This window comes from Coffea arabica, chromosome 5e, assembly GCF_036785885.1.
Source record: "Coffea arabica cultivar ET-39 chromosome 5e, Coffea Arabica ET-39 HiFi, whole genome shotgun sequence".
Classification (NCBI taxonomy): domain Eukaryota; kingdom Viridiplantae; phylum Streptophyta; class Magnoliopsida; order Gentianales; family Rubiaceae; genus Coffea; species Coffea arabica.
Window position 1 is genome coordinate 45,484,843 of NC_092318.1, and position 18,622 is coordinate 45,503,464.

Consider the following 18,622-nt stretch of genomic DNA (forward strand, 5'->3'; position numbering starts at 1 on the left):
GAAAAAAACAAGATAAAACTCCTTATGAGTTATGGAAAGGTAGGAGACCATCCTACAAATACTTGAACGTGTGGGGGTGTCTTGCAAAAGTGGCTATTCCAGCACCAAAGAGAATAAAGATAGGTCCTAGAACTGTAGACTGTATCTTTATAGGCTATGCACAGAATAGTACTGCTTATCGGTTTCTTGTGTATAATTCAGAAATTTCGGATATACACAAAAATACGATAATGGAATCAAGAAATGCTTCATTCTTTGAAGATGTGTTTCCTTGTAAATCGATTGGTGCATCAAGTTCATCAAAACGAACACATGAAGTTATGAATCAAGAAAATCATGATCATGACTTGACTCAACAAGATGAACCGAGACGTAGCAAAAGGGCTAGAGTGGAAAAATTATTTGGAGATGATTTTACAACTTTTCTATTAGAAAAGGAACCACAAACCTATACAGAAGCTGTAAGTTCTTCTGAAGGATTTTTGTGGAAAGAAGCAATAAAAAGTGAGGTTGATTCTATTTTACAGAATCATACATGGGAGTTAGTGGATCTTCCTCCTGGCTGTAGACCTTTAGGGTCCAAATGGATCTTTAAAAGGAAAATGAAACCTGATGGCTCTGTCGATAAGTACAAAGCCAAACTTGTAATCAAAGGATACAAGCAACAAGAAGGTTTGGATTATTTTGATACTTATTCTCCTGTTACGAGAATAAACTCTATTAGAATGATTCTTGCTATCGCTGCATTGAGAAATCTGGAGATATATCAAATGGATGTAAAGACGGCTTTCTTAAATGGTGATTTAGATGAAGAAATCTACATGGAGCAACCTGAAGGTTTCATAACTCCGGGAGCAAGAAATAAAGTTTGTAAATTAGTCAAATCATTGTATGGACTAAAACAAGCGCCAAAGAAATGGCATGAAAAGTTCGACAATGCAATGATAACTAATGGATACAGAATAAATGAGTGTGACAAATGTGTCTACACTAAAGAAACAGACAATGGCTATGTCATCTTATGTCTTTATGTAGATGACATACTTATTGTTGGTAGTAATGACAAAATGGTCAAGTCTACCAAGGACATGTTGAATTCAAAATTTGACATGAAAGATATGGGGCTTGCTGATGTAATTTTAGGAGTTAAAATTACAAGAATATCAGACGGGTTGGTCTTGAGTCAAACTCATTATGTGGACAAGATTCTAGAAAAATTCAATAAGGATGATTCTGGAATTGCAAGAACTCCATTAGACAACAGTTTCCATCTATCTAAGAATAGAGGAGAGAGTATTTCTCAAGTAGTATACTCAAGAATCATTGGCAGTCTAATGTATTTAATGAGTTGTACTAGACCTGACATTGCATATGCAGTAAGCAAATTGAGTAGATTTACAAGCAATCCGAGTGCTGATCATTGGAAAGCAATTTCAAGGGTACTTAAATACCTACAGTACACTCGGAACTATGGACTGCATTACACTAGATACCCTGCTGTTTTAGAAGGGTACGCTGATGCAAATTGGATATCTGATATAAAGGATTCAAAATCCACAAGTGGATATGTGTTCACACTTGCCAGTGGGGCAGTATCTTGGAAGTCTTCTAAACAAACTATTGTAGCTAGATCTACAATGGAATCTGAGTTCATTGCCTTGGACAAATGTGGAGAAGAAGCTGAATGGCTCCACCATTTCCTTGAAGACATTCCAAAATGGGAAAAACTTGTGCCACCAATATGTATTCACTGTGATAGTCAATCAGCAATTGGAAGAGCACAGAATAACATATATAATGGTAAGTCTAGACATATACGTCGTAGGCATAATACCATTAGACAACTACTCTCAACAGGAGTTATCTCTATTGATTATGTGAAATCAAAGGATAACATAGCGGATCCGCTAACCAAAGGATTGAATAAAGAGTTGGTTGCAACAGTGGCAAAGGGAATGGGACTAAAGCCCATGGAAGGCTAAGTGTTATAAAGGAAACCCAACCTAGCTGACTGGAGATCCCAAGATCTAGGTTCAAAGGGACAACCTAATTATAAGGACTTAGCATAGTCATTGTGGGGGGATAACCCTAGACCCATTCCAAAATGAAACAATGACGCAAAAGAGAATTAAGGATAGCACGATGGTGTGCCTTAATGATTCTTAAGTGAAGTAAATAATTACTGAATACTTAAGTAAATCACCTATGTGAGAGTGAAGTGGGGCCACTTCAAAAGAGAATTGTTTAGGGGTCAATTCTTAAAAACTCTTGCTGAACCAGGTTGATGTTCATGGCCAAAACGAACATAACTATGAGAACTGAACAAATGGAGCATGATTCCTGTGTGAAATATATGGTTCATTTACACTAAAAAGCGGGACAGTTCAAAGACATCATGTCTACTGGATTGCTAGTAAAGTAAGTATATTTCACAAGAGAAGGTTCAAAGGGTAACACCAACCTATCTTATGCAGGTTTCAGTCGTGGAACACTACTGTAGAGTCAAATCAAAACAATTTTTCCATTCATGTGGGGGATTGTTGGAAAAATGGCTATATTCATTGTAGAGTGAATGAGAAAATTGTTCTCATAATAGCACTCTTGAAAGAATCCAGGATAATTATCTATCATTCATTCATGTATATAGGATTCATGTATATTAATTATTGATACATGATTTTGGATAGGATTCATGTGTATTAATTATTGATACATGATTTTGGATAGGATTCCTTTGGGGTTATCTTATTGAGATACATGTATGTACATGAATGTGGTCCTTTGATAAACGTGAAGATAATTATCTGGAATTTAACACTTGTTGCCAATTTCTAACAGCCACCCTTGGCCAGCATCTATAAATATCTCTTTTGTTTCAAAAGAAAGCGCGCTCTCTCTCTTTTCCTTCTTGCATCTGCATCTTTTATAGTGTTCCATATTGCTCTAGTTCGAGTTCGCTGGGGTGAAGAACGTTTGGTGCTGACATATTCACCTTTAATCCGTTGTATCCTGGGAGACAGACGCCTACTCAACCTCGAGCACTCTACCTGGAGGGGGCGAATCTGTTTTAAGGAAATTGTGCTCACAAGCCTCGGATTGTTATTGTTGTTATTTTTCGATCATTTCTTTCTTTCTGGGTTATATTTATTCTTCTCTATTGTGTATCAGCCTATATCTTTTATTATTATTTCACTAACATATCTTCCCTTTCAATTCTAATACATGTCGAATTAGGCTTTTCCTTACCCCCGTCGTGTAAAAGTAGGAGTAGACTTTTGCAAACAAGCTGAAGAATACTCACACTGTTCAAGTAAATATAGACAAGGTGATAATTGTTTCCCCTGTCTTACTCCACCCATAAAAATATCAGAATTTAGATTTCAAAAAGAATTTCTCCGTGCATGTTTGTTTATCTAAATTGAAGAAAGTGATAACAACGTATTGGCTTAATTTCCCCACGTTTGTTCAACATGAATTGAACAAAATGATGAAAATGTTTGTTTATGTAGCTTGAATAACGTGATAACAATGTTGATTTCATGTCACCTAAAAGATTACTGAAACCTAACACTAGTATTAGTGTAGCATACTATCAAAATATATATTAAACCATCAGTATTGCCCGTCAAATTGATCTGTGCAAAGGGGATTCCTCTTCCTGGAAAACTCTAAATTAGATTATAGAGGGCCTGGAATATGTACAGTATAGGTAGTAGCATTCGTATTTCGTATTATTTAGGGTGAAAATACATGTGTAATCTTGCAAAAGTCGTACTATTTTAGGTAAAAACAAATTAAATAATATTTTTACGTATACGATATCATTCGTGTTCTGCAACTTACACTAATAATTAGGGTAGTAACCTACTCTATGGGCTTGGTCTGATGATTGAGGTTGCTGAAGATGGAGGTTCAGGTCCCTGGTTCGAACCTTGCTGCCAGCAAGTTGTTGGGTGGTGAATAGTCTACGGGATCCACTCCCTGTGGGACACACCTAAAAAAAAATGAAAAAAAAAGGATAGTAACCTTAATTAAACAGTCAACTGAAGTCTAACACAATATTCTCTGCTACAAGATTTGAGATTTCCCATTTGCCTTTCTATCTTTTTCACCAGAGTTCTTTCATTCTAGAGTAACAGAGGGATATTATCCGAAATTTAAAAGAAATAAACTGAAATTATAAACAACAACAACAATGACAACGACAACAACATAACCACAACAACAACAACAACAGAAGAACCACAAGATGACAAATTGGAAAGTCTATATAAGAGCCCACAACTCAAGCAATTTCTGCGTAAGAAAGGAAGCAGATTCTAGTCTTTGTGGCCTAGATTTTCTGCCTGCACACAAGTCTGTTTAGATGGCTAATATTCTTGAGTTTCTTCCTTTACGATACACTTATTCTAGTGGGATTTTGTCCAAGAATAATTCAAAGAGAGCTCTTCATCACCTTCATGGTGCTCGGATTCCTTGGCGAACACGTTGCAGCATTACTGAAAGCTCCATAGAAGCTTATCATGATTCAGAGCCAGCCATCACCACTCGGAGGTTAGCAAATTGCCAACCCAGTTCTTGTTACTGATAATGAGGTAGTATATTTTCGGTAGTTGATGCATGCACAGGAACAACTCGTAGATAGTTCTAGCTCTGTTGATTTCCCTTTTTTTTGTGGTTAATTTTTCTTACATTATTAGTATATACCATTTTAATTTTTCTTTTACACAGTAGGTCTAACTGCATGATACGTAAATTTTAATTTAAATTTGAAATATTATTGTTATTTTTTTTATACATGTAATGTAACAATCATCTTTTTTGCCAATGTAAATAAGCACGTGCACTGTAAGAAAAACCACTTTTGCTTTAATTTCATTTCTTTCTCGCTTTGACAGAAAATTAAGTTGCCTCTTTATTTTGTTAAATGTCTTCTTTTTTTATAAAAAATAAATTTCATTAACAGATTATTAGAAATCACCCGATCTGCTAATTATCAGTTTTAAGTTGTAATAATGATGATGAGACATGTCCATATAGCCTAAAATTCAAAAAAAAAAAATTCTAGATCTGACAATCAGATTTAAAATAAATTCGGATCTAATAACAAAATAACAAAAAATAGAAAATTCTCACTAAAAACCCTTAAATGAAACAGAAAAATCTCACTAGAAACCCCTAAGAGAAACAGAGAAATCTCGTTAAGAAAATTTAGGAGAGACTTTATTAAAAATAAAATAAAATGAAATCGATGGGAGAAAGACCATATGGTGATCTTCCACGGAGAAAAGTAGAGAGAAGAAGTTGGAAAAAAGGAGACTAATTTGTTGAATGTCCTCTGATTGTATGTTTAATGCTCTAGATAGTATAACGTCAGTCATTCTTTATGGAAGCATATTTCTAGCTACTGTCCAATGGACTTAGGTTAATACAACTAATTTACTTCCAAATTTCTCATTTAGATGCATACTCACATTTAATTACCCCTATATATTTCGACACTTATTCAATTTAACTTTGTTTTTTTCTTCAAAAAGCTAACACTTAAAACCCCTCTTAATTAACCACCAGTGTTAATTTTCACAAACTTTTTATAGAATTTATTAAAGTCTTTTGGCTCATTAGCAATGAATCATGTTGTGATTTCGCAAGGTGCTTGATAAAGTGTGAAGAAAAAGATTATGACATATACTATCGTTTTGCAAAGTGGTTGTAATAATCCCGTACTCGTGTCATCCAAGTAAAATGACAGTGATTGAAGTGGAATGTACTTTTCTATCCGAAAATTACTTTATGAGGAACTCTAATTTACACAAACGTCTTAATCATCCAAAAACGAATTTGGCTGACATCTTGTGGTGAATTTTTTTATGGTCAACCACCATTATATATCTCACATCCTTACTTTTCTCCAAGAGATCTTATGAATAGATTTCGGAATGAATTTCCGAACTACTATGTATTTGTGGAATTAGAATTGTTGGCAGCAGGTGAGATTGTAGTAATGAATATATTGCGTTGTAAGGTGGGAGGAATCGTAAGTAAAAGATCTAAATTCATGACCTCTTATTTAAAATATATATATATATTGAACTATTGAGATGTTATCTTTAACCAAAAAGAAACACATTTTTGCTCTTTGTAGGAAAGAACAAAAACTGAAAAATAACATGAGTAGTGATTAGATGACAGACGTAGTCACAGATATGGGAACTAATAGCTAATTGAAGAAATAGAGCCCGTTATTTTGATTTTTTTTGGCACATTGTGTCATAATTAAGTTTCCATTGATTTTTTTAGAATACTCTAAGAAAAAAACAAATCGACTAAGGCCGTTTCCTCATGGTAATACAGTAACATCTAACTAGATTGTTTTGATTTGATTAGCTGGGAACCATCTTACTGCACTGGTATGTAAGTATAACCTCTAGAATCTTTTGCTGCTTTGGTAGTGGGAGATTCAAATGACAATTTTAAAGAAGTTAGAGGAGGAAGTCAGATACATGCTTGATGATGAAAACTTGGAACCACAGTCTTTGCTAGAACTAGTTCATGACATCGATCGGCTTGGCATTTCTTACAAATATAGAGGAACTATTAGAGAAGCCCTTGACAGATTGAAATCTCTGAAGGAAGCAACCACTGAAATAACTAAGGATCTTCATCTTTCAGCTCTCTATTTCAGGCTACTTAGGTAGCATGGCTATGAAGCTTCCCCAGGTACCACTGTTGCCCTGGCCACCGCCTCCCTCCCTCTAAATTTTAAAAAAATTGTGCTTTTTTACTTCCGAGTAAATCTTTCATCTATCGTTAGTGTTAACTCATGTTACCCAGATGGTTCACCGTTTTGTCTTAGGTAACCATAAAAAATTTAGACTGTTGTAGTAGCTAAACTTTTTCTCAAAATTCATGGAACTAAATTTTGCTTGGCTCCCATGTTTAAAATTTTTTTGCTGCAGTGGTTTCTGTTTGATAGTAACTGTTCAGATTTTATATCATGATCTTTATGCACTTGGTTAAAATTTTTATTGAATATAGAAGCATAATGTTGTTCATTCTCCAGTAGAGCTATAGCACAATCTGCATGAAAAGTGTGAGAACATGATCCACACAATAATTAAGTAGTTTGATTATCTAGATTCCAGAAAGAAGATGCCATAAAGAATATTGTGGACATACATATGAGTAGATTTGTATCTCATCTTTTGCAAATAATGCGGATGATTACTGGGATTTGCAGATATCTTTGAGAGGTTCAGGGACCGGAGTGGAAACTTTGGAAACTTAGGTAGAAGCCTTGCCAAGGACGTTCGAGGCATGTTGAGCTTGTATGAAGCTTCACATCTTGCACACGAAGGAGAGGAAACATTACAAGAAGCCAAATCATTCACCAGTTTACACCTCAAGAGTTTGAAGGAGTTGGTTGATTCAAACATGTCTGAAGAAATAAAGCATGCCTTGGAACTTCCATATCACCACAGAATGCGAAGGCTAGAAGCTAGGTGGAATATTGAAACATGTGCCAAAAGAAATGGCAAAAATCAAATTCTGCTTGAATTGGCCAAGCTTGATTTCAACATGGTTCAGTCTGTGCTGCAAGGAGATCTCCAAGACGTGTTGAGGTAAGATGAAGAAAGACATAATCAAAATGGAACTGATTTATCAGAATGATCCAACTTTGAAGTCTAAATATGTCTTTTCATAGTATTTGGGATTTGCTATATAATTGATTGATGTCACATTTCTTAGGTGGTGGAAAGCTGTAGGCTTGGCAGATAATTTCTTTTGGACAGTTGGAATGGCGTTTGAACCTCAATATAGTAAATGTCGAAGAGGCCTAACCAAAGCACTTGCACTCATCACTGTCCTTGATGATATTTATGATGTTTATGGTTCTCTACATGAACTCGAGCAACTCACAGAAGCTGCTGTGAGGTTTGTTTTCTCTGTGATTGCCTTTCTCCCTATCTGTGAATTGGATGTAATACTTATTCTTCTAATCCCGATGTTGCTGTTTCAGATTGGATCTTGATGCTGTAAAAGATCTTCCTGACTACTTGAAGTTATTCTTCCTTGCTGTTTACAACACTGTCAATGAGTTGGCTTACGACACTCTTCGGGAACAAGGAGAGGTGATCATCCCTCACCTCACCAAAGCAGTAAGTAAAGATTCAGCTTTAATTCACTCTATTGTGTATGTAACTGATCTGAATTGAGCAAAGAACGATAATAAAAGTCTGTTTAATTTATTGAAAACATGAAGATTGTACTCCAACTTGATCATCATTCTCAAGCTCAATAACACTCGAGTAACTAATAAATAATGGTCAAATTTTATACTTACCGAGCCAAGTGCAAGTTGAGTTAGACAAGTTAACGAAGATAACAATATGTTTGTTTAGCCTAGTTCATTTTATTAACTTGATTCATTCTCTCCTGTTGCACTATGAATGTGTATGATTTAAAGCTTGATTAGTCATATAATGTAATTAATCTCTGTTCTGCTTTTCAGTGGGCAGATTTATGCAAATCATTCTTACAGGAAGCTAAATGGAATCATGAAAAAGTCACTCCAACCTTCGACGAATACATCCAAAACGCATGGATTTCATCTTCTGGAGCTGTTCTGTTAGTTCACTCGTACTTCTTAGTCACTGAGAAGATCTCAAAGGAAGCCATACATTGCTTGGATAATCATCATGGCATCTTGCAATGGCCATGCACAATTTTGCGCCTTTACAATGATTTTAGTACCTTATCGGTACGCAACTAAGGCATTTAATCGAATGAGTTCTATAGCATTTCCATTTATTCTATTGGATCAAGTGTGTTAAAAATGCAACTACATTGATGAACATAGGAATTAGGACACAAATATTGCAGTTGTCTCGAGTTCTTATACATTAAGTGCAACAACACTAGAAAACACAATCTTGATATGTCTGCAGGCTGAGCTAGAGAGAGGTGAAGTTACAAATGCACTCACGTGTTACATGCATGAAACTGGCCAGTCTGAGGAACTTGCTGGACAGCACATAAGCCAAATGATTGAGGAATGCTGGATGAAGATGAACAAAGAATTGATATCTCCATCACCTTTTGAAGAAAACTTCACTGAAATTGCTGTTGACCTTGCTCGGATTGCTCTCTGCCAGTACCAGTATGGAGATGCTCATAGTTCTCCAGGCGTTATAGCGAGAAACCGCATCTTTTCAGTGATCCTAGAACCCATCCAGTTGTTGGAGACAGCACAAAATACTACCACGGAACGGAAAAGTTTACTTGCCTCGTCCTAAAGATGAAAAACTTTGCCCGTTTGAATTGCTATTTTCTGAAATATTTGTAAGAAAATGTACTGTAACAATTTAATATATGTGAAATAAAAAGATAATTAAAAATTATGTGTTCATGAAAAATATAAAAAAAAATTTGAGAAAAAATGACAATACAAATAAGGCCGTGTGATCATGATGATCTAAGGGGTAACTAAGTACAAGACGCCTCATACTTGTCCTTTAGCTCAAAGCTTCTACATGATAAATTATGGAAGATTAATCACGAAGGCTGCAAGTAAAATAGCAAGCCATTTCTGTATATAACCTTACAATAGTATCGCTCAAAAAAAAAACATAAAAAGATTGAAATTCTAGGAAATAAATTTATGTTAATTTTATTACTTGTGATAGGATGAAATTTTTCATTAATACTACAAGTTATTCAGAATGGCCTAAATTTCATGTCTAAAATTATTTGTTGGAAAAACACGAAGATTATATGTAGAAAGGATAACTTCTATCAATTTTACTTAGCATCCTCGATTGACATTTCTAGATTACAAGAGTTCAGTACTCAAAATTGAGCGATTGCATTTCAACATATATTGGTTAGGATGCTAAAGTCTTTTAATTCTAGAATAGGTAAAAAGATCGACTTTTTTGAACAATATGGCACCAAGTGATGTTATGACTGTATAAGGTACTAAACTCATAAATTTTACAGTTTTTGAGGCAAAGCCAAAACGGGTAATAATTTCAGGGTTCACATTGCTATTAAGCCAAAGAACAATGAATAGAAGGTCAACTTCTAGAGGCCGCTATAAACATTGTGGGGGGGGGGGGGGGGAACAAGACCACAAGTTCCATGTGGTCCAATTTGAAAGTAATCTAAATCATGCTACAAATTATTTACATCCAACTTCATCTTATTTACAGTCGTGTCCAACTTATTTACACTCAACTCCGATTTATTTACATCAAATTCTAACTTTTGGATTTTCTTTCTATCTAAAACTCCATGTATACGCTAGGGGCAAACTTGTGAAACTCAAATTGTGTGACGTCGGTTCCAAACAGGGCATCAACGAATTAATCAGTAGCCGCCAGTGCATCTAGCAAAGCTGCCACAAGAAAGTTGGACTCGAATTCATAATTTATTGGTTATAGGTGAAGCATTTTATCAACTAAAAGGCATTTTATTGTCAATGTATTTACTTAAATAACTTACTATCGAGGCTTTTTTTTGTTTTTTGCTTGTTTTTGACAAAACATCATACTTTCTGGAAGATAATTGGAATCACGAAAAAGTTACTCCAACCTTTGATGAATATATACAAACTGCGTGGATTTCATCTTCTAGAGTAGTTTTGTTAGTTCACTCGTATTTTTTAGTCACTCATAAGATCTCTAAGGAAGCCATACATTGTTTGGATAATTACCATGGCCATGCACTATTTTTCACCTTTACAACTCGTTGGTACGTGAACTTATAGATTGTTGGCATTGATTTCACTAATCTAACCTCCTCTAATTCATTGTTTTTGTAACATATTCAGCTTCTAGAAGATAATACAAAATTTTAAAAAAATCCACATAAGTAGAGAGCATAATCTCATTCCACAATTGCCTTTTGTGTTTTCTCGCTTGTTAATTTATTTTTAAAGACCCACATTAGTGTTAATGAATGGTAGAAAATCAAGGAAAAATACGTATGATTTGTTAGTTTAATGCAACAAAATATAACACCAACAATTATGAAGTAGATTAATTTTTGTTGTAATAGCAATTGTGACTTATGATTCTTGAGCTACACATAAAGGGTGTTGGACGTGAAAAGAGTTGAAATAATGTAGAGCAAATTTGAAAGTACAAAATTATGAATTAGAGAGCACAAGTATGGCCTCTTCAAGTTTAAGAGGTAAAACATACAATTCACCCATATTCTTTCAACATTAGAGAATGAAATTGTGGCTCTAATTGCAAGGCAATAACCAAAAATATTTTAGATAAAGCAAAATTTTTTTGAAATTAGGGGGAGAAAAGGAAAAGCAAACATGTCAATTTGTTTGGCGAGTAAATATTTTTCCAACATAAGCCTAAAGCACAAAGGATAGAAATGTGGATCGATAACTGGTAATATTGACATTGGGGTGACAAGAGCAGCGACAGTTTTATAAAAGTTCAGAGGTTCTAAATGATATTATCAAAAACTTAAGGAGAAGTTTCTGAAATTATTCCTGATCAAGATGGATACTTTAGGGAACGAAGTGCAAACGACTAATAGTTCAAGGGTTCATACGACAATTGACCCAAACAATAACAAAGTCAACTAGGCTGCGACACCATTATCCGGTTATTACCGTCAACATGTCGTCGGTAGCCGCCAGTGCATGAAGCGGAGACGGCGCAAGAAACTTCGTACTACTATTTGATTCACATTCTTGAAGTTTGAACTTACTGATGAAATATTCAAAATGGGCATCTCCATCAAAGGTCTAGTATGCTGCAATTTGCAAATTGCAAGCAAACATTGAATCCAGTTGCTGACTATTTCCAAGTTAATAGTACCATTTCGTACATGTATTAATGACGACTACTTGATATCAGGATTCGAGTCTTTTCATCAAAATAAGAGTTCATCAAAGTGCCTCTCATCCACCTTCTGAATGCCCTGATGAGTATACCAATGTTGAATTATTAGGCATACTCCTCAACTTGCAATTTGTATCCAAAGCTCAACTTAGTTCCTTTAAAAAAAAAAAAAAAAAAAAGGCTCAACTTAGTATGATTTTTTTTCTTTTTTTTTTTTTTTTGGTCAGCTCTTTCTATGAATGATTAGAAACATAACATACAAAATTTTTTGGAGAATTGGCAAGCTTAAGATACGAAATTTGAAGCACTTAAGATGTTAAGAGACTTCAAACGATTATGCCGTTAAGTACGTATCTATACAATGTATTTATAAAAAAATGATTGTATTCACTTCTGGTTGTGCGCCTTTCATATATGCTGAATGCTTTTAGTTTGAAATAATTCGAGTTCTGAGGAAAAGAAAAATCGTTGATATGACAAATACTTAGTTGGATCTGATCCATGAGTCACTTAATGTTTGCAGTTTTTAGTGCTAATTGCACATTGCACCCCTAGACTATTCCTTTTAGAATCTTTTCCCCTAAATTATCGATTTTGAACACTATAATACCTTGAACGCATAAAAAGTTTGGGATATAGATCGAATTTGGCAGTGATTTTAGTAGTAAAAAGAGAATAAGAGCAATTAAACTTTTGAATTGCATAATTTACCCTTTTAGAATATCGACTTGACAAGAAATTCTTTTTAAGTTTTTTGTATCTGTGAATGTAATACCTTTTCTTCGTCTAAGAGATCAAAATTAAATAATACTAAAAAATCAGCAATTCAGCTGCTATTGAAAAGAGCCATTGGTTGCAATTCATCTAATTAAGGAACTGTTTCCCCTTTTAATTTAGAAAGGGTAACTAATTTCGAGTCTAATTAAGGTTTTTGAACTATTTTTACGATAAACTAAAAAGCTTGATTTACCATATTGCCACAATTGATAGTTTAAGGAGTAAAGTACTTATTGCAAACAGTTTCGGGGTACAAATGACAATTAACTCTACTTGTTAAAAAATTATGAGCATTCTACGTGCACGATACAATCACTTCATTCTAGAGGGTCAACAAGGCCAGGTGTAGCTAAGGTTCTTTCTTTGATGATACAGATATCACTAGTCAAAAAATCCAGAATCTTTTGCTTGTTAGCCTGATTTGCAGCATCCCTGCTTACCAAACAAAATGAGTTTCTTGAAAATAGAACGCAGGTTTTGGTGAGAACACTTCTTCTAGAGGTTGGAGGTCTTGTTCACAATTCAAGCATCCCCCTTGCATGCCCAAACACCACTTGAAAGTGCCCTTTTTTCTTTTTCCAAAGCCAGTTAAAATTTGAGAAAATACTGGGAACATGTCAAGCCACTATATATATATATATATATATATATATATATATATATATATATATATATATATATATATATATAATTTTTTTTTGTTTGTATAAACGTAATAAAGGAGAAGAAATGTTTTATGCCTCTAAACTTTATTCAAGAAACTGAAGTTGACATTCTCTTGGAATGATTTAGAAAAGTAAATTAGATGTTGAATTTGACTATTCCTCGTGTAATATAGCTTAGTTTTTTGACGTTAGACTGTTGAATTCGTTTCAGACCAATATGTGACATTCTTCTGTCCGGACCATAGGCCATTGATTGATTCTCCAAATTGAATCCTCATTCAATTCGCTTGTCCTCCGCATTATTGACAATTGATTGAGTCTCCAATTTGAGACCTCCTTGACTAGTCCAGTTTCCACAGCATTATTAACTCTTTTTTTCTTTTGTAGAATTCAATGATTTATGTTTCCCCCGTGAGGCATGCGCTCTAATTGTTTATTATATAGTGCACCGCATCCTCCTATCTATATATCCCGTTAAACTTGGGTAGCAAATAGACGAGTCATTTTCTCTTCAAGAGGGCAAAAATGGCTTGTACAAGCAACTTTTCCTCCCTATCAAAATCTTGGGCAGTTCTTGATGTCCCTCGTGGAGCTCCAAAGGCAACTGGTTTGTGGCTAAAAAGGCAATTTATCTTCAAAACCTCGCGCATTTGCATGTGCATGCCAACACCAACCGCGACGCAGCCCATTGCAACGCCATTGATCAGAGATAATGAATCCCTACTCAAATATTTGCGCCAGCCTTCGGTATGTAACAATTTCTTGGTCATCATTAATGGTGTTTCTTACTTGGTATTTTGATGTAGAGAGTCTCTTTTTCTACGAAAACTCGTATCTTGGTTTGTTGCAACTAAAACAAACCTCAAGTAACGCTAACGATACTTAAACAAGTGATCTGTGCTTCCTAAATTCTTTTCTTACACGTTTATTTGGCGGGATGGAAATATGTATTGTAGGTGCTTCCACATGAAGTTGATGACAGCAGGAAAGAACTACTAGGAAGAACAAGAAGGCAATTGAGATCAACTTCAGAACCCTTAAAGGCCATGAATTTGATTGACACGCTGCAGCGACTGGGATTAGCATACCATTTTGAAGATGATATGAATGCTGTATTATCCCAGTTATCTTCAAGTGGTCAATCTGATGGAGATCTCCTCACTACTGCATTGCGTTTCAGATTGCTAAGACATAATGGTCACAAAATAAGTTCTGGTAAGATCTTGACCATGCTATCTTTAATTTAGATTTCTTTTTGTTTTTGATTGGTATATATATAACAGCTAGCTCAATATCTGATAATTGTTTGAAACGTTTACCAAGAAAGAAGGTAAAACTTTCACTGAAAAATCATTATTGTGTTTTGAATTATTTGTGATTTTCTTATCTCCTTCCCCTTTGTCTAGTTTGACGAGAATCTTGCAACTCAGGAGATTGTATGTAGGACGTTGGAAATGAATATAGCAATTACAACCATAACCCATGATAGTTTTTATTACAACCATCACCAAGTCTTTTGGTATTAGTATTACTGAAAACTCAGCCATTTAAGGATTGAGCATATATATGATGATTTGATCATAAGCATAATATGAGCATAAGTTTACAAACTAAATTAAGCTTATGAATAATCTACCACTACAAACTTCTTGAAATGGCTAACAGTACCTCTTCCTTCTGTTTGTTTTGCATTATGTATATTTGCAGTCTTTTTCTATTGGTTTCATGACATCTTTTAAAATTACAGATATTTTCCAGAAGTTCATGGACAAGAATGGAAAATTCAAAGACTCCCTGAAAGAAGATACCATGGGGTTGTTGAGTTTGTATGAAGCCTCACACATAGGTGCAAATGGAGAAGACATATTGCTGGAGGCCATGGAATTCACTGAAGCCCACCTAAAACAGTCACTTCCTAGCTTACCAACCCAACTTGCTAGAAAGGTTTCTAGGGCCCTGGAACTACCAAGACATAGAAGGATGGCAAGGTTAGAAGCCAGAAGGTATATTCAAGAATACAGTGAGGAAATTGGACACGACCCAAACCTTTTGGAACTAGCCAAATTGGACTACAACAAGGTCCAATCTCTCCACCAAATGGAGTTAACTGAGATATCTAGGTAAAATCCCCTTTTTTTTTTGCATAATCCATTCCATCAATTGATTGACTACACGGACTTCTTATTAACACTCCCATAATTATGGTAAAGCATGTTTTGCAGCTCATTAAACTATATATGCCTTATTAGTATTCCCATAATTACGGAGAAAATATGCTTTTTTTTTTTTAAATGTTCTTGAATAAAATAGTAATACTAATAATGTCTTTGAATATCTTTTCAGGTGGTGGAAACAATTAGGCCTTGTTGACAAGCTGACCTTTGCTCGAGATAGACCACTGGAATGCTTTCTGTGGACTGTTGGAATACTTCCAGAGCCCAAGTATTCAAACTGCAGAATTGAGTTGGCCAAGACCATTGCCATTTTGTTGGTGATTGATGATATTTTTGACACGCATGGCACAATTGATGAGCTTGTTCTCTTTACAAATGCAATTCGAAGGTAAAATTAGCTCTTCAAATTGTTGTGTGTGAAGAGTTGAAACTACATATTTTGATTGGTTTTAACATGTTGATAAATGCAATTTGCAGATGGGATCTTGAGGCAATGGAAGGGCTACCTGAATACATGAGAATATGTTACATGGCACTGTACAATACTACTAACGAAATTTGCTACAAGATCCTCAAAGAAAATGGTTGGAGTGTCCTCCCATATCTAAAAGCAACGGTAATACAATCTTTTTCAAGCTTTTCTTTTCCTTCTTTCATAAAGGTAAACTATAATTGGTCTCAATAGCTGGCTCTTGAATTGGCTCCTCATAGCTGGTCCATCCAAATCAACAATTTTTCGGACAAATATGACATTATCCTATAGTAATTTTTTTGGACAAATATGCCTCATTAATTTTCCAACTTGATTTAGAAAGCAAACATTGGCTGCCATCTTATTATTGTTGAGCCTAATGTTCTGTTTGTCACTTTCGTGATGACAGTGGATAGACATGATTGAAGGGTTTATGCTGGAAGCAAGCTGGTATAACAATGGTCAAGAACCAAACATGGAAGAATATGTAGAAAATGGTGTTACAACAGCAGGAGCCTACATGGCCATGGTGCATCTATTCTTCCTCATAGGACAAGGGGTCACAGAGGAAAATGTAAAATTGTTGATGAAACCCTATCCTAAGCTCTTTTCCTGCTCGGGCAGAATTCTTCGACTTTGGGATGATTTAGGGACCGCAAAGGTATGTTGTTACAATATTTTCAGAAGCTTTACAAATTTTTGTCCAAAATCAATATTGCGGTCCAAGAAAACAAAGAAAAAAATGGGAAAAAAAAAGGCCTTAGATACCTATAATGAACCGTCGAATAACATTTTAAGGTTAATTTTAAGCCTTGTAACAAGTGGAATCTTTGATTTGATCTAAAAATTCTACCATTGTGTAATTTTCTTGGAAGGGATAATTTCCAAGGTTTTAACTTTATGCAACTTCATCACTTAAAGACCAAGTCCAACTTGATGGTAAAATTTACATATTTTCCAAGCCAAGTTGGAAGCAATTGAACTAATTTGTAGATAATGTTTCTTTTTCGGTAACACAATTTTAGGAGGAGCAAGAAAGGGGCGACCTTGCATCAAGCATACAACTATTCATGAGGGAGAACAACATAACATGTGATGAAGAAGGCAGAAAAAGAATCTTGCAACTCATAGATAATCTGTGGAAGGACCTCAACTGGGAATTAGTGTCTCGAGATGCAATGCCTCTTGCAATTATCAAAGCTGCATTCAACATGGCCAGATCTTCTCAAGTTGTGTATCAGCATGAAGAAGAAAGCTACTTTTCCAGCGTAGATAATTATGTGGAGTCTCTGTTTTTCACCCCTATAATTAATTGATCAATGTAAAATTATACATAAATAAGTATTAATAGCTATGGGCTTATTGTATGTATATTCTATGATTTTCATGATGATAAAAAAGAATCCATTGTTTTAGCCCGTCTTTTTGAGTAACTTTTAGATGTTTCACGGATTAAACTCTTCGATTTTCAAAATAAAATTCAAATATGGTTGATGGGGCCCTTTATTGTGTTTTAGTCGGTCTAGAGATGTAATACTGTATCAAGCTCATAATTTATCTCTGGAACTCTATTGGTGACATTACAGCAGGTAAAGAAAGTCACTGACCATATCCTTTCATGTTTCAACTGATCACTTAAAGAAATATGTAAAAAAAAAATTAAGTTTAAACATTCCTTGTTATTTAGAAGGATAAAAAATTATAATGGAGAGAAGCAAATTTCATTGTGAAAACTTTAAGAAAATATGGATGCCATTAGGCTTGCAAATGAGTTGAGTCGAGTTGAATTTTAGTCTAATTGACTCGAGTCTCGACTTAATTTTACCAAATTCAAAATTGATCTCAAATTTGAACCTATCAAACCTACTCGAAGTTAAGAAACTAAAAAAAAATTAATTATTTTATTTTTTAAAAATGAATAAAATAGTCATTTTTTTCTTAATATATAATAAAAATATTAGAATATATATGTAATTTTACTATTAAAATAAATATGTGTGTGTGTGTATATGTATGTATATTCGAACCAACTCATGAACTAATAAGTTGAGTTTCTTTATGCTTGACTCGAGTTTAATAGCTCGAGTTGATCGGCTCAATTTCGACTCAAGTTCAAGTCGAGTTTTGACCAATTCGACTCGCAAATGGTTTGATTCATTTGCAATCCTAGATTCCATACATGTCATTCTCCACAAAACAAAGATTACAATAACAAAAAAAAAAAAAGAAAAACCATTGATAAGATGTGAATTTCCATCAACAATGTAAGTACTGCGACAGTCGACATGTACACATAACCGAAGTGATACTTTTTCCTGCTATTCTGCAAATTCATTTTTTTTAATCACTTTATTATTGCACTTAAATCATATCATGAAAGTGTTATATTAGGTAATACTAAAACATTTTTCCAAATAATTTTCAATCTAGATAGACTTGCTAATAATCTTCAACTTGGACTTTCAATCCTTCATCCAATCTTTGAGTGCATCATAATAGTTGCACGTATAATGATTGATTGTAAAGAGATGATGGATTATAAGTAGAAGGTTTTGGATTTAAAACCTCTCACTTAAAAAAAAAAAAAAAAAAAGTTTGATCAAAAGGCTAGCATTGGGTTAATGGGCCTGAAGATAAATTCATCTGTCGAAACCTAGAAAATTAATG

General features: G+C 34.5%; 2 protein-coding genes across 2 annotated transcripts; both read left to right on the top strand.

Moving 5' to 3' along the window:
- The first annotated feature begins 4,366 nt into the window (after window positions 1-4,366).
- Window positions 4,367-9,296, top strand: LOC113690617 (tricyclene synthase EBOS, chloroplastic-like). Its single transcript, XM_072049767.1, has 9 exons — window positions 4,367-4,554; window positions 5,932-6,037; window positions 6,453-6,694; window positions 6,960-7,015; window positions 7,241-7,622; window positions 7,750-7,935; window positions 8,021-8,159; window positions 8,513-8,761; window positions 8,949-9,296. The coding sequence occupies exons 1-9, from the start codon at window positions 4,367-4,369 to the stop codon at window positions 9,294-9,296; spliced, it is 1,896 nt and encodes a 631-aa protein (XP_071905868.1).
- Window positions 9,297-13,800: 4,504 nt separating this feature from the next.
- On the top strand, window positions 13,801-17,374 carry LOC113689980 (putative monoterpene synthase 8). The gene is made up of 7 exons (XM_072048766.1): window positions 13,801-14,056; window positions 14,266-14,524; window positions 15,057-15,429; window positions 15,653-15,871; window positions 15,961-16,099; window positions 16,365-16,616; window positions 16,981-17,374. The coding sequence occupies exons 1-7, from the start codon at window positions 13,835-13,837 to the stop codon at window positions 17,269-17,271; spliced, it is 1,755 nt and encodes a 584-aa protein (XP_071904867.1). The 5' UTR covers window positions 13,801-13,834; the 3' UTR covers window positions 17,272-17,374.
- Window positions 17,375-18,622: the final 1,248 nt, after the last annotated feature.